This window comes from Drosophila miranda, chromosome XR (genome assembly GCF_003369915.1).
Source record: "Drosophila miranda strain MSH22 chromosome XR, D.miranda_PacBio2.1, whole genome shotgun sequence".
NCBI lineage: Eukaryota > Metazoa > Arthropoda > Insecta > Diptera > Drosophilidae > Drosophila > Drosophila miranda.
In genome coordinates, this window is record NC_046674.1 from 7,582,480 (window position 1) to 7,599,009 (window position 16,530).

The 16,530-nt window shown below is 46.8% G+C and overlaps 2 protein-coding genes across 2 annotated transcripts in view; both read right to left on the minus strand.

Annotated features, from left to right (window-relative positions):
• LOC108152519 (division abnormally delayed protein) overlaps nt 1–15,002 on the minus strand; it is a 71,439-nt gene extending 56,437 nt beyond the window's left edge. Inside the window, exon 1 of the mRNA XM_017281916.2 lies at nt 13,835–15,002. Coding sequence (XP_017137405.1) covers nt 13,835–14,117 — 283 coding nt within the window. The 5' untranslated portion in view covers nt 14,118–15,002. The remainder of the gene's footprint in view (nt 1–13,834) is intronic.
• Nucleotides 1,892–5,312, minus strand: LOC108152518 (nascent polypeptide-associated complex subunit alpha, muscle-specific form). Its single transcript, XM_017281915.2, has one exon. The coding sequence runs from the start codon at nt 4,659–4,661 to the stop codon at nt 1,950–1,952; it is 2,712 nt and encodes a 903-aa protein (XP_017137404.1). The 5' UTR covers nt 4,662–5,312; the 3' UTR covers nt 1,892–1,949.
• Nucleotides 15,003–16,530: the final 1,528 nt, after the last annotated feature.

Here is a 16,530-nt window from a genome sequence, read left to right on the forward strand (position 1 = left end):
CTCTCTCTTTGTGCCAAGTATTTCCATCTGTGTTTACATTGTCTATTTGAAACATATTCCATTTCGCTGGGCTTTCGGTTTCGTAGTTTCCACAGAAAAAGCCGAGCAAGAGGGCAGCAATTATGTGCAGCGGGGGCATGCACCGACCGGGGACATTCTAATGAGTGCCCCCCGCCTCCCGTTGGGCGTGCAATTATAGCGCCGCCGCAACCGAATCCGCTGCAGTATTTCGCTGGAAATAAGTGCCACCACTTGGCCTTTGCGTGCTGCGAGGGAGGGGGTGGAGGGGTGGTGGCATTCCAGACTTATGAATGGAATGGTGAATCGGTGGGGGGGGGGGACAACTAGGCCGTCGCTGCTCCTTCGGAAGGTTGATCTACTTTTCGGGGAGTACCTACTGTCTCTGTCTCCTGTTACTCTTTGTCTTTGTCTCCCCCCCCCCCCCCCCCCCCTTCTTTGCCAAGGGGTGTCGGCTTCACAAGTTCTTTTTTTTGTGCTTTTGTTGTTTTGTTTTGCAATGAAGAAGGAGCTGAGAGCTGGGAGCAGGGAGCGGGGGAAATTAAATGAAACTGAAAACCGGTTTACAACAACAACAAATTCCTGACTTTTGTTTCACATACACAAAAAAAAAAAAAAAAAAAATAACCAAAATAAATAAATAAAAACGGAGTTTATCTTCGGGCAGCGGCCATGCCCCCCCCTTCCGCTCTCTTGTTCTCCTGCCTTTTATCAAAATTCTTTGAAATGCATTCACACACACACACACACACACATACACCAGGGCCCTCTGTCTCTCTCTGTTACACACACACACACACACAAAATTCAATGTTTTTTTTTCTCTCTGGTTGGTGTTTTTTTTTTTTTTTAATTTTTATATTCTTTGACTCTTTGGCTGATTCTGTGGCATTTTCTTCCTCTGCCTCTGCCTCTGCCTCCACTCTTTGCCACTCGCTCGCACGCTCCACTGAACAGCCAGCAGCCACAGAACGAAGGAGCGTCGCCGCCGCCGCCCCTGCACTGCACTGCACTGCTGGAGTACCCTGTAATTGGTGGGGTATATGGCCCCAGAGGGGTTGTAGGGGAAACGAAGGAACTGGCAATGTCTGGGACTTGTAGGATCTCCCAAAATAAAGCAAAATATATATCTTCAAGCAGCCCTGAATCCCCAAAACAATCTAGAGGCCAATGAATAGCTCTCGAAATTGGTAGACTTTTGTATCCCACTTCCATTCAATGAGAAATTTTCCTCTTCCGACCAAGGGGTATCTGCTAGTCCATACCCGAGAACCCCTACTTGTTCCAACTTGTTTTTTGGTTTGTTTAGGAGTTGGTTCATGGCTTTGAAACGCAGTCGACTCCCAGCGTCCCAGCGTCCCCATCGTCCCCGAGTTTTGAGTTTTTGGAGTGCGGTGCGGTGCGGTTCTGGACTGGAGACCGGACTCTGAGCATGCATGTAAAAATGCAACGTAACTTGCAGCAGGGGGCGACGGGTGAGAGCCCTTCCTTCTGCTCTCAGAGACTGACTGACTCTGGGACTCTTCTGACTTTGACTTTGACTCTGGGCTCTGGCACTGGCACTGGCACTGGCACTGGTTCTGCTGGGTTCTGCTGGGTTCTACTGGGTTCTGGTTCTGGCTGTTAGACTGGATGGCTGGCTCTGAAGTTGCCACAGGGAGTGCTGTGTGTCGAGTGTGGATGTGTGGTCTCTCTGCTGATTTTCAGGTCTGGCGTTTGCTCTCTCCCTCTTTCTCGCCGGTTGGTCGGTCTTCTTCTGTGATGTTTGCATGTGGCATGTGGCATCAATGGGGTCACAGGATTCGTATGACCACTGGAAAGTGTGTATTGTGTATTGTGTGGTTGCCCCTAACGAAAGAATCCTCTAGCCCTCTGCCTTTCATTCAATAATTTTAATTAAAATTTCTTAAAGCCTGGAATGATCTGCAGGATCACTTGAGATTCTTAATCAACGCTTGGGTGTACTCCGAGCACTTGGCCTTGCCCCCCAGATCGATGGTCCGCACGTTGTCGTCCTTGACGGTCTTCACGATTGCCTTCTCGATGGCGTCCGCATACGTGGGCAGATTCACGTAGTGCAGCAGCATCACCGTCGACAGCAGAAGGGCCGTGGGATTGGCCAGATCCTTGCCGGCAATGTCCGGTGCCGTGCCGTGGACAGACTCAAAGATTGCCCCAGAGGTGCCAATATTGCCGGACGGCGTCAGACCCAGGCCCCCGATGAGGCCCGCACAGGTGTCGGAGATGATGTCGCCGTAGAGATTCGGCAGGATGAGGACATCGAACCGCTTGGGGTCCTCGACAATCTTCAGGCAGACCGTCTTGAGGGTCACCTCCTCGTACTTGACGCCCGCTGCTGTCATTTCCTTCTCGTACTTCTTGGCCGTTTCCCGCATGCAGCGGATGAACAGTCCGTCCGACATCCGCATGCTGTTGATTTCGTGCACGGCCGTGATCTGCTTCCGCTTCATCTCGATTGCATACTTGAAGCAGTACTCGGCGACCCGCATGGAGGCGCTCCGCGTGATCAGCTTGATGCTCTGCACCACCCCGTTGACGAGGGTGTGCTCCAGGCCGGAGTACTCGCCCTCGGTGTTCTCCCGAATGGTCACCACATCCACGTCGCCGTACACCGTCTCCACACCCGGCAGCGACTTGCACGGCCGGATGTTCGCGTACAGATTGAACAGCTGCCGCAGGGTCAGGTTCAGGGAGCGGAAGCCCGTCCCCACGGGCGTCATCAGGGGTCCCTTGAGCCCCACCTTCGTGCGGTTCATGCTCTCAATCACCGCGTCGGGTATCGTCGTCTGGCCGCTGCTATTCATCACCGGCGTCACGTCCACGGGCTCGAAGATCAGCGGCGCCTTCATCGCATCGAGCACTTCGAGGACGGCCATAGAGATCTCCGGGCCAATGCCATCGCCAGGCATCAGCGTGATGAGGCGTGGCCCCTTCGAGCCCTTTCCCGTTGGGGGAGGCGGTGTCTTTGTGCCGCCGGCGCCGGCGCCTTCGTTCTTCCCTGATCCTCCGGCGGCTGGTGGCTTTCCAGGACTTCCGGTGGCTGGTGGTTTTCCAGGACCTCCGGTGGCTGGTGGCTTTGCAGGACCTCCGGTGGCTGGTGGTTTGCCAGGACCTCCTGGGGCTGGTGGCTTTGCAGGACTTCCTGCGGCTGGTGGTTTGCCAGGACCTCCGGCGGCTGGTGGCTTTGCAGGACTTCCTGGGGCTGGTGGTTTGCCAGGACCTCCAGCAGCTGGTGGCTTTCCAGGACTTCCTGGGGCTGGCGGTTTGCCAGGACCTCCGGCGGCTGGTGGTTTTCCAGGACCTCCAGAGGCTGGTGGCTTTGTGGGACTTCCTGGGGCTGGTGGCTTTGCAGGACCTCCTGCGGCTGGTGGCTTTGCAGGACCTCCAGCAGCTGGTGGCTTTCCAGGACTTCCTGGGGCTGGTGGCTTTCCAGGACTTCCTGCGGCTGGTGGCTTTCCAGGACCTCCTGGGGCTGGTGGCTTGGAGCACGTTTGCGGAGGTCCTGCCGCCTTGGCCTCCTTTTTCGGGGCAGCAGGTGCAGGAGTGCATGCGCCCTTCCCCTTCGAAGCAGACTTTTCCGTTGGCGCAGCTTTAGCTCTCTTGGGCGGGAACAAAGGACCTTTTGGGGTTGGTTCGGGTGCAGAAAAAGGACCCTTTGGTTTTTTTGGCGGTGAACAGTACGTTCGTGTTCCTTTTGGGGGCGTGACTCCCGAACAAAGCGGCGGTCTTGGGTTTTCTTTGGCCTTTGGAGTATCTGGAGCTCCTTTTCTCGGGGATTCCCCTCCTGGAGAGTCGACTTTCGGCGACTCCTCCGAGGCAGGTCTTAAGTCTGGATATATATCCATTTCCAGCCCGTAGAGGTTCAATGTAGGCGGGTCTGCAGATGGCTTTGCGGCAGTTTCAGGAGTAGGAGGATCTCCGGATGGGCTGGATGGGGCTTCGGAAGGCTGAGGGGCATCTCCTGCCTCCGGATCTGCTGTAAACTGTTCTGCTGGTGCTTCAGGATGAGTCCCCTCAGGGTTAGACGGTGACTCCTCTGATAACTCGGTGGCAGGCGCCTCTCGAGGTGCTTCCGGCTCAATCGATGGCACAGACGGCAGTCCAGAGGGGGGAAATCGTGGAGCCTTCGGCGGCCTAGCCTCCGCTCGTATGCCCGGAGTCACTGGAAATCCCCTTGCAATGGACCCTCTTCTTGGTCGCGTCGGTGGAGCATCAGAAGGAGGAGGAACGTCTCCATCTCCTCCCGAATGGTTCGAGAAATATGCAATCAGTCCACCAAAATGGCTGGGAAGTGGCGCCAGAAACCCAGAGCTCGGCAAACTCGCGAGGTGTTTCGTGGGCGGCCCCAGCGTCGTCCAATGAATCTTCTTGCGGATCTTCCTTCCAGGCGGCGGCTGATCTTTGGCCGGATCTTCACTCGCCGTGGCCGCAGTTCTCGTCGATCTTCGCTTAGTTTTACTTGCCGCAATCCGTGGCAGGCTGTGCTTGATATCGGCAGCAGGTCTCCATCCCTTCGAGGAGCTCATGGCCGCCACAATCACCTGTTGCGGTCTCGGACGCAGCCAGTTGGCCGTGGAATGCCCGCAAAGGCGGGCCCCGAACCACAGATGACGCGTTGACATCCTTCAGTGGGAAATTTAGATCCAACCAGAGGCCGAGAGAGAGAGAGAAATGTTCTATAAAAAAATACGCTTTCAATTCCCAAGTTATGGGAGTATAAAAGATTTTCACAGAGACGGAAAAGTCGTCGGGTTCCTTGAAATTTGTGATGATGGAAAATTCATTTAGAGGCCAAACAACAGCCATCAAATGGCGGAAGTCAAACACTTGGCCAACATCCAGCGATTCCACGGCCCCCTTTCCAGCTGCAATTCGCATAGCCTTTAGGCCAAGTCCTTCGTCCATCCTTCTGGTGGAGGTATCTGCAGAGGGGAACCGGGTCAGTCTTTTGTTTCTGGCGACTGGCACCGCGCGTCAGAAAGAAATAAAACTTTCACAGCCAAAAACACGCGACAAAGAACGTGGCCAACGACAACGACAGCGGAGGGGGGGGCCAGAAAGAGGCGGTGGCATCCCAAAAGAAAGGGTTGCCTTTTCTCTTTCTTTCTGCAGTCTGCCGGCACTGGTATGCCGATTGCAATTTGGATGGTACGTTTGCCATTACGGCTGGTGCATACCCTCTAATTTGAGGCGTACTTTGGGCCATCCATCGATATGGGATTTCCCCTATTCTAAGATGTGCAGATTTATGGACTCTTCACCGATGAAGGACCCAGAAATAATTTGAAACTGGTTTCCATTCATGAATTTTTCACATTTATGTGACATTTTAACTAAGTTCTGTTTAGTATTTTTGTTCTAGTATTTCTGTGGTATTTTATTTAGATTTTCTGGTATTTCATATGCACTTTAATCTATCGAAAATGGCATCAATATGGTTATTTTATGGAATTTTCAGATTTTTCTTTGGTATTTTTTGGTATTTTTGTGGTATATTTTTGGTATTTTTTTCATATACTCGTATGTTTACATAAATTGATCTATGGCCGTCTTATCTTTATAAAAGCATTCCGTAGGCTCCACAGTTCTGATGCCTTTTCTTTCTAGATCTAATCTTTCACAGATTCTTCCCTTTCCGCTATATGGATAGCCCCCTTTAACAACAGGGTATCCATCCAGTGCAAACGACAGCCAGCAATTCTACTATATTGGGTTTAGTATTTCTTGGTTTGTTTATTTCTATTTCTATATATATATATATATTTTTTTTTTTTGTCTTAAAACCTAATTAAATTACTTTTTCGCCTGCAATTTCATTTTCCAAAATTTGTTTGCTTTGAAGGTCGGAGAGGAAGGATTCCCCCCTGCAGCCGGCCTTACCATTGGCTTTAATTGAAAAAGTTTCATTTGAAGCACCGCTCCAACCCCCCCCCCCCCCCCACCCCCTCCCTTGCCAGTGGAAATGGAAAATGATTTAATATGAAAAACTCTGTCATGTATTTAATTAGAGAAGAGTGGCAGTGGCAGTGGCAGTGCCAGTGTTTCCCAGTCAACGAAATTAGCAATCAAATTATGTGCAGAGTGGAAGGAAAGCCAGAAACCGAAACCGAAACCGAAATCCCCCCATATTTTTTGTTTCTTTCGTTTCTTTGGGGCACACCTGCCGACACCCATGTGTGTGTGTGGTGTGTGGTGTGTGGTGGCCACGCCCCGCTCCGCCCACCGTCACGCTGTTGTCATTCCTCTATGTATTCTTTTTTGGCATAATCATATTTCAACGGATTAGCATAATTTTAACCGAAAGTTATATGTTTGTATAATAATGAAAAGTGAATGGCTGTTCTGCTGACACGGTGGTGGTGCCGGTGGTGCCCCTGCCGGTGGTGGGGCAGGGCATCGGGTTGCAGACAGCAGTCGCTCCCCGTTCGCAAGTTTTTTTTTGTATTATTAAATTTTCCTACTGTTAAAACCCCCGCCGATGTGCTCACATTTATATTCATATTTCTGTGGCGTGGGGGCGGGGAGATTCGCCTTTTTTTTTTTTTTTTTTGGTGGCATTTCTTGCCTTTGTTTCTAAATGATTGATGATCTCCACGGTTAACCCCTCACAAAGCGCGATATTACGCGTATGGACTCACGGACAGCCAAGCCAAGTCTCGATGGACCCATGTAGAACTTACCCACCCGATATCAGACACGATATCTGTGTGCACAGCAAATACAAACGTATGCTAAGTACAGATACAATAGATACCAGTCCATTGTGGGCTCTCTTTTCTTCGAATACACACCTGCAAATGGAGGAAAGGCAAATAGATACAGGGAATTAGTTAATTAGCAAGCAAGCAGCTGGGGGTATTTAAGTATAGTGTTAGAAATTATAGACCCTCCGACTCTCCCCTACATAGTTCTCGTGGAACTTGAGACCTAACATAGAATTATGAATGGAACCCGATACATTTTTATTTGCCAAGAATGCCGCCCTCAAAGCTTGTTCATCAGAATTTCGGTACACAAATCGAGAGCTTATCCCGAAAGTTCGAATTACATTTCCTTTTAGGTTTTCTGGGAACACTCTCAAGCCAAACTATTATTTTGAGTGATGCCAAATCCTCAAATTCTTTGCCTTTTGCACATTTAACACTTTTTGTTGCTGTTGCTGTTGTTTGCATTTACTTCTCCGTTTATTTGGTTTTCAGCTTTGTGTGCAAAAAAAAAAGAAAATACACAGACAACTAAAAACTAAAAACTGAGCAAAACTCCAAAAAGCCCAAAGTCAATAAACCGCATAAATCGCGGGAACAAAAACAAAAACAAAAAATAGAAACACGAATAAAGAACCGGACAAACAGAGGGACCCACCGCATGAAAGAGAGCATAAAGTAATGGAAGTCAAAGTCAAATAACACCCCAAAAAAATAAAAAAATAAATAAATAAATACAACAAGCGCAGAAATACAATAACAAGAAAGGAACAAGCCTTGGCTATGGGTGGAGTCGAAGCATTTGATGCTCTTTTTAGCCCACTTTCATCTATGCATTTCCCCATATTTGTAATTGCCTTTTCGAAGGGTTTAAGCCTCGATTAAGCTTCGAATTGAAATACGATTCTCCTGTTTAATCGATGCTGAACTTAACTAAAAAACTGCCCGAAATTGTTACCCCTTCACGACCCGAAAGGAATAGATTTTTATTCAAAAGCGATTAAAAATCCTTCCCCAATAGACTCCAAATACTTTAAAAAGAACCCCAAGCACTACACATACCCTTTGGAAGGGTATAAAAAAGCAAACAGCTTAGGCTAATTCCAAAAAAAAATACCAAGCAAAAGAAGAAATCAAAGTGCCTTTTGGGTAATTTTTTTCCATTTTGCTGAAAACTCCAAAACAACAAAAGAAATCATTCACACACATGAATTGATGTGTGTGCATAGATATTTATTGTTGTTTCTGTTGTTGTTGTTGTGCCGATAACAAGACAAGACCCCCGCCAACGCCATACTCGTATTAGCCGGGCTTTCAAAAGAACACAACAACAAAAACAAAGATAAAAAAAAGCAGCAAAAGGCAATTTGCTCGCCTTTTGGCTGCAAGATGGAAGGCTTTTCATTCCACCGCCCCCGCCCCCGTCCCCACCCTCACCCTCACCACCTCCATCTCTATCTACAGATATTGTATATTGTATCTCCTTTCTGACCATTTTCAATGTTTGTGCTCGTCATAAAGTGATTTATGGTCTTTAGGTGCAAATAATTGATTTATGCCTCTACTCCGCGACTGCCAGACCACCGACCTCCATTGCGCGACATGTAAATACGAGAAGTTTTTGTTGGTACACAATACAACAAGAAGGGCGAAGGGGGGCCAACGGGAGTAGCTATATCTTTCAGTAATTGGATAAATATTTAGCCAGTGCCAGTGCTGATAAGTGGCAAAGATACTGGCGTACGCCCGTACAAGTGGAAACCCTAAGATAACTAATATCTAAAGGGTTTGCGAGTAGAAAGATAGAAGCGCATCTCCTGGTTTTTTACGAGTGCCCTTTAGGCCACAAAATGCGCCCCAAGATCTACTTATCTACGAATCGAAGTATTCCACGAATTGTGGGGCAACTCTTTTGCTGCCTGGATGCATTAGATACTTTTTCACATGCATTTATATTTGCGCTTAAAGATCATCATCAAAAGTGTATTTTCTAGCTCTAAAAATAGTCCCAAAACACCACAAAAAAAGCAAAAAAAAAATCACCCGTTTCTGTTGGTGGATCCCCCGTCTAAGCCCATTACGCTCGGATCCATAACTAACGCCACTCGAAGCGGAAATGCCCAACTATTTAGCTATGTATCTGTGTATCTGTGTCTGCCCCGACCCCACATTCTGTGCCCCATTCTGTGCACACTTCACTAGGCATTAACCTTTACCTTTTTTCCGTGAACATAACAATCCAGAAATCCGAAAGAAAAACGAAAAGCGAAAAACGAAAGAGCTCTGGCATCCATGAATCAAAAAAAGAACAACAAGAATCCACGGCGACGTTTGTATCTCAAAAAGCACTCCATACGCCATACTCCATAGTCCATACCTGTGTATCTGTATCTGTATCTGTGTATCTTTCGAGTGTGTGTTCATTGGAAAACAACGATTACGCGGCACAAAAGAGACATGGACAAACAATGAAGAGATGGAAGATGATGGAGAACCCAAAACAGAAGAACAGAACGGAGAGAGAAGTAAGTCGTCGGCAAATTATGCTTTGACTGTGTGGCATCCACTGCTGCTGTTGCAACATCATTGCATAAGCAGCGCACAGGCGGGTTTTTGACCATTGAAAATCGGTCAAAAAGGAGTGGAAAATCGTATCCCCGCTAGATACAGATACAGATACAATTGCTGCCTGTCTGCACTTTTGTTTGTTTGTTTTTTTGATGAATTCACTTGTAAAATGTTTAAAAATAGCAGGTACATCGGCATGAGATACAAATGTATCTAGCCATCTACCTGTGCATGCCCGCCTTCTGGCGGTAGATACAAATTTCACACATTTTATGGCCGTACAGATACAAAAGGCTAAACATTTAATTGAAGCAATTTTCCTTGGGCTGCCATTCGGTGGATATCTTATCGGAGACGATCGGTCTTATCGAATGGAGTGCAACTCTTATCGAGTGCCCCTGCGCCTCCGTGTGCGTTCCTCCTCCCCCACTTCCTCCTCCCCCACTTCCTCCTCCTCCTGCTGCTGCTCGTTATAGCCATTTCCAACGAGCGGAAAAGGCCAACAAGTTGACAACTTCCTTTGGCACTTAATTGCGAGGCTTTGTATCTTTGTATCTTGTTTCAAATTAAATGAACGCAAAACAACCTTCAAGATACATATGTACATCCCAAAAAACAACAAAAAGAAAAGAAACAAAACAGGTTCAAAGCATGAATGAATTTAAGATACATTTCAGACATCATAAAAATGTCACTTGTGGTCGCGCGTACACTTCCCAGAAATGACTTTTCTGTTCTACTGAATGAATGGAGGAAAGGAGAACCACCTAAGAAATGAATGAGAGTTTGTAGACCGTAGAACGTAGAACCCTCAAATATAGCCGTAGTATCTGTACAACCAACAGATGTATCCGCTCGAACATTCAAACCGTTGTAGGAATGACATCATTCCGACGACGCCATGAAATTGAACTGAAATTTAAAAAACGAACCGATCCAATGAACGCACCAATTGAGGTCAAAAAGTGTAAGAAAAAGCAAACATTAAGAAAGTAGCGCTGAAAAAATCCCATACAGAGGCAAGGAAGGCAAGATTTTGTTGTATCTTTGTATCTTTTGGTTTGGTTTCGTGTGAAATCGATGGGTGCACAAGGCGTTCAAGCACTTTGCAGATCGTAGGCGTCGTTAATTTTAATTGAAACTAATTAGCGCAAATATAAAACACAACAACAACAAGAATACGTACTTAAAATGCGGCAAATGGTTGGGGGTTCGCGGTTCGCCGTTTTTCGGGGGCAATGTTGTAATATCTGGCATGCGGATGGAAGATATTTGGCCATAAAATCCAAAGCAAGTATCTGTTTGGGAATCTTTCGAGCGGAAAGAAGGAGTGCGTCTTTGGTGGAACTGAAGTTCATTTCAATAAATTGAAAGCAAGAGCGTAGATTGGGCTTGATTTTTGGGCATAAATGCAGACGATTGGCAATTAATTAGCATTCATTTTGATGACTGATTGAAAGATTGGATGGATACATTCCATTCGTCTTCGTTCCTTCATTAAAGATACTATATTCCATCGTTTTTTCCTACATGTCAGATAGTTTTCAGATCTAGTCCACTGCCAGCTGGCTCTAGTACTAAAGATACTTTCCAGAAGATATATTCCACTGCCAGTTTTGCCCACTTTTAAGATACTTTTGCAGGGCTAAACCACTGCTTGGGCCATCCTTTATTCCAAGTAAAGCCTATCACAGCCGCTTAATCCCCAACTAATGAACACCACTCGCACCCTAGCGAGTATCTTTATCTATTCATTCAGAACTCCGCCACCCAACTGGATCTGGGCGTGGGAAATGGTGGACAGAGAATCCAAGTTAAAACGAAGTGGAAAACCTCATTTCGAACTATTAAAACGCAACGACTGCAGCATTTTGTAAACTACTTAAAACCCATTCGTAATTCGTAATTAGTTTTTCTCGAGTCTTGAGTCTCGAGTCCAGTCTCGAAGCTCGAGTCTCAAATCAATTAAGTTTTTCGTCTGTCTGGGAGTTTAATTGATCGCCACAGACAGTGAAAGAGTGAGAGAAATGGACAGAGAGAAAGAGAGAGGGGTGGGGGGTGGGGGGAAAGCCAGCAATTAAACTCCAACTGAAAAAAAGAACTTAAACTTCGAGTTAATTGATGAATGGAGATACGGAGATACGCGAGTGCAAGTTCGAATGAAAATCTAGCCCCGAAAAAACACTCTGGACTGCAACTGCCGCCAATGCGCGTATCTATAAACTGTTTTTTTAATTATCTCACAGATACTTATGGAGTGTATCTTGAACTGTGGTTTAAGCGAAACAAGAAACAAGTTTTTCGGTTTACGATCCTACAGTCTGAGCGCGTTTTTTATTTGATGGATTTCCATCGCTTGAAACTTTTAATTGGCATTCATTCATTCATATGGCGGATCCCATAGATACTCGCAAGGGGTGTGTTTCCGCCTAGAAGCAATAGTCAAAGGAAGTGCTTCGAAATCTGCAGGCAAAAGGAAAACTTTGTCAGTCGGTTTTCATCGCTTTTTCCTTCCTCTATTTGCACTTTTTCACTTATCTATCCGCAGAAACACACACGCACATCACGTATGCGACTGCAGATACGGCGGTATCTCATAGTTTGCTCTAATTTTACGTCGAGTTGCGAGTTGCTTAAATATTTAGTAACAAGACGACACACATACACACACACACAGGTGGAGATACATAGATATACAGAGATATAGCTACAGAGATATGATAAGATACTGTGGCCACACTACATCACTACATGCCACACGCTACAGTACTTCCTGTTGCGGAGCAACGTCTCGTGTTAATGTTAATGTTAATGTGGAGCTTGGTTCTGGTTTCTATTTCGAGTCTTTTGTTTATTCTGCAGCCCAAAAGATACAAAGATACAACTCAATTAGTAGTCGGGGGATGCGCGCAATTAAATTAAAATTGAATTTTATGGTGGAGCGCCTTCCATGCCTCTCGGACGAGGCACCTCTGCCTCTGCCGCTGGCTCTACCTGGAGTTGGGGCAGGAGTCGGAGTTGGGGGCACACAGGCAGCATTTATCGTATGCATGACACTCGACATGAGATTAGCATCACAAACAGCACATAAAAAAATTGTAACGCAAACACACAGAAAATAGATACAGGGAGATGCCCAGATACAGATACATAAATAAAGTACGAGTAAAACTATGTAAACAGTAAATAAATGTCGAAAGCAACAGCCACAAGAGATACAGATACAGATACAGCCATAAAGATACTCCTACTCGAGTACTCTAGGTGCGGATCGAAGAAACGTGTGTATCTGACGGTGGCGGAGCCTACTGCGGAGGCATTAGCCGAATTGAAATTCTTTCCAACTTCCACTTGTATCTTTCACAGCCATGCGGGCGGCACTGTATCCCATAGATACTGCTTCTACCTGCGTGTGTGGGAAACAAGAACTCTTCTCTTCAGATACAGGTACGAAACGAGGGAAAACTTGCAACATCATTTCCCCCCTCCCCTACCCCCTACCATCCCTTTACATTAGTTGGTGTTCTCCATAGATACATTTGTATCTCACGGGTGTGTGCGTGTGCGTGTGTTGTAATTGTGCGTAAAGACCAAGTCAAGGTCGGTTAATCAATAATAATTATTTTTCACTCAATTACACGCCACACAGCGCCACAGAGTATCTCTGCTTTGGCATTCCTCGGATACAGATACAGATACAGATGCGAGATACTCGGCTACTCTGATACTCCGATACTCTGATGTTTATACATTTTTTGCTCTCCTTTATTTTTCGGTCGTTTCAGATCTTATCTTTTTTGGTTCGTTTTGTTTGGTTTTTTTTCGTGGTTTTGGGTTTTATTTCTGACTTTGCATAAACACAAAATTGTGCCATCGACCGAGTATCTCTGCATCTTATGGATGTACATATCTCCGCCGATATATCTTTGCTTATAAATATACGGCACAGCCTTCACACAGATTTTTTTTTCTTTTTTGTTTTTTAGATGCGTGCCACTTGATACCACGTTGGCACCCCCGCCTCTTGAGACAAATCAGAATAAAAAATGACGCCGCCACCCTCCAAAGAGCAGTATCTTTGTATCTGTATCTGCGCGATGTAATGAACCTGAGATGGTGCCACCAAAAACTTTGTCCGAGGCGTTGCTCAATGTTCTTCTAATTGCCAAATGGCGCTGCGCTGCTCTGCTGCTGGGGCCACTCGTTCTATAGTTTCGACCCCCACTTGACAGTCGGGTTCAATGGATTTGCATATGCCTCATCTCATGGCTTGCCTCCCCCTGGGACTGCGACTGGCACGTAGACGGGCAGGGGGTGCCAGGGCTTATCCAAGATGAGAGACACAAGAGTAATTGCAGTTGCTGGACGCCAAAACTTTTGGCTGACAAGTGCCTTTACTTGATTGGAGAATTTACGATTGGCAAAGACAGGCGGCAGTGTCTGGCAGAATTTCTGGGGAGCTCGTTTTGGGAACTTGTGTATCGTATGCCCCCTAATTGGATTGCTTTCTGCACACGGCTTACCTTTTTCATTGTAGACTCCACTCGAATGAATGTCGATCGACTCGAAATACCCCTTGACGGCCTCACACTGCTGCTGCGCTGTATCCTTGGCGCGCGAGTCCCGCTGCAGGCGTCGCCGATGGTGCGTTGCGGCACTGTGCTGATGCTGGTGCTGGTGGTCCCCCAAATGCTTGCCATCGACGAGGCCCACAATGCCGCCACAGAGGAGGGCGAAGAGCAGGAGCTGCGTCACACAGATGTTCCTCCTGGAGGATGCTCCTGTCGTCGCTATCGCTGCCGCCATATTGATGTGGATGTTGTGGATGCTGTTTTTTGTTTTATTGTGTGGATGGAAGAGCTTTTCTCTTTTCTTTTTGCACTGCTTGGCACTCAAAGCGCGGGGGGGCGGGGGCACAGACAGACAGACAGAGTGACAGCGAGCCAGCAAGGGAAAGCCACGTGAAGAGAGAGCGTAACGTTTGCAACAAACAGCTGTTTTCCTCCACTAATACACTCTCACAAACTGCCGGCTAACAAACACACAAGCACGGCACGCACAAAAACAAAAAACGCGTGAGGGCAATAAAAGAAGAGACGACCAAAGGGGGTCTGTCGGGCGGGCGGGATTTTTACAAGTTTCTCTGCTGCCGGCGCTGATATCGCAAAAAAAAAGTTTGCAAAAAAATGACACGCGTTTCCAATGTTATTTTTGTTTCTTTTGGCTTTGTTTTAACTGTTCCCACTATCCTTATGCCCAATATATGCCCTAGGAAATGTTCAAAATCCACTCAATGATTTTCCATGACATAACCGTATATAAATGATCTATATAGCACTCCGATTGCTTGTAGCACAAATTACTGATATGCGATTAATTTGCGTTTGTTTTTGTATTTGTTTTTGCTTTAACTTTGTTTTTGCCTTTGATTTATTGCATTTGGCGAAAATAGATTTCCCGTACTGCCCTCGGGGCGACGGACTGCACTTGCATTATTTATAAAGCGGCGTGATATGGGGTCGGTCTGCCAGCGATTTCTACGGATCGAAATACCACAGCGAACCAGCAGCCTATAGCCTCGGCAAAAATTCAAAAAAATTACGTCAAATCGTACGCGGGAACGCAACGCAGACAAACGGGTGCTCAACACGACCGAACCGAGCGCTGGAAAATTCAGACATGTTCATTCATGTTCATTCACGTTCGTGGCGCAACGCAGTTCTTTGAAAACCGCCCGCCTTCAGTCCACATGTTGCTAGAAATCATGTTGCCGGCAAGCCAAGAAGAGGTAGGGAACACAGGCCAAACGACACCGAAAATACGACGCATGCAAGGTAAAATGCACCCCAACACTTAACATACTATGATTGTTGACGGGGCTTGTAAACAACCATAGCATATTGTTGATCAAACACGGTGAGGTGAGGTGCGTGGGGTCTTGAAATGTTGCTGGGCCGTTTTTTCATCGTTGTCCATACCTTTTTTGCGTTAAAATATGAGCTTCGGCTGACTACGGATATGTTGCTAGAAAGTCTGGACTCATGTTGTTAAGGCAAGTGTTCTCTCGCTGTCGCTGTTAACTTCGCTCTTTCGCTGTTGACTGACTCTCTCACATGTTGTTTGTTCATGCTTAACATCCGAAATAGCTGACATGGACTTTAACATTCACATTAATTTAACACAGCCGAAGTAGTCCCGTTTAACAGAATGCTCTCTCGGCCGAAACCGAATATGACCCGGCAAAACAGATGTTCGTACAGTGGGTCTTGGCGCAATGGAAAGTGGAGGAAATTAGCTCGAATGGAATGTATAGACTGCTCCAATTGACCTGTTCAACGGCTACCGCAGCTCCTGCATGGAATATCAACTCATCGAGGAGAACTTAACGCCTGGCCATAAAGTACTTCCCTCTTTACTGTGATCCCAGTTCCATTTCCATTCTCATCCCCCTTCCCTTTGGTGAATCATCTGAATTCTTTAAAATATTTATTGATATTCTTCCACTTCTGTTGTAAACACAAAAATGTGGATCGCTGCAATTTGAATATTCGACGACAATCAATACATACCACCGCCCCTTCCAATGGGCTCCGGCTCTATTCCCGCTCCGTCTGCCTTTCATCGTTGCCGCTGGAAGAAGAATTTGCATGTTTGCTCTTAATTGATGGCTGGAATGGGTTCTAATTTTATTTCGCATTCCATTTAAGATCGGTTTAATGAACTCGCCCAAGCCACTCTCTCCCTCTCCCTCTCTCTCTCTCTTTTTCATTTTCTCTCTGTAACTGTTATTTCACACCTTTCTTTCCACTTGGAGAGAAAGAGAGCCAGCGAGTGTTGGTTGTCTGGGACTACACGTGGTGTTGGCTTGTTGCAGCGGTGCAGTGCGGCAGTGCGGCAGGGCATAGGCACTGCACGACTCTTTTATTTTGCAAGGGACTTTCACTCATTCCAGGCAACACCGCCCCCGCGGGCGCTGTTAAATACCTGAGCCTCTCTTTGCCTCCTCACCCTCCCGCTCTCTCTCTCTCTCTCTTTCTGTGTCTCTCCTACTGTGTCGTGGTATCTATTTCTTCATTAACAAGCCATGTGTCAGGGAGGGAGGGGGGCTGGCAGGGGTCAGGGGACTTCATGGTGGTCAGACTTCCAGCTGAGCGGCAAACGCCCGCCCTCATTTGGCCTTGTTCTCCTCTCCTCTCCCCTCCCCTCCTCTCGTCTCGTC

Excerpts from the sequence above, each read along its gene's own strand:
- LOC108152518 (XM_017281915.2), bottom strand. The coding sequence starts at position 4,661 with ATGTCAACGCGTCATCTGTGGTTCGGGGCCCGCCTTTGCGGGCATTCC.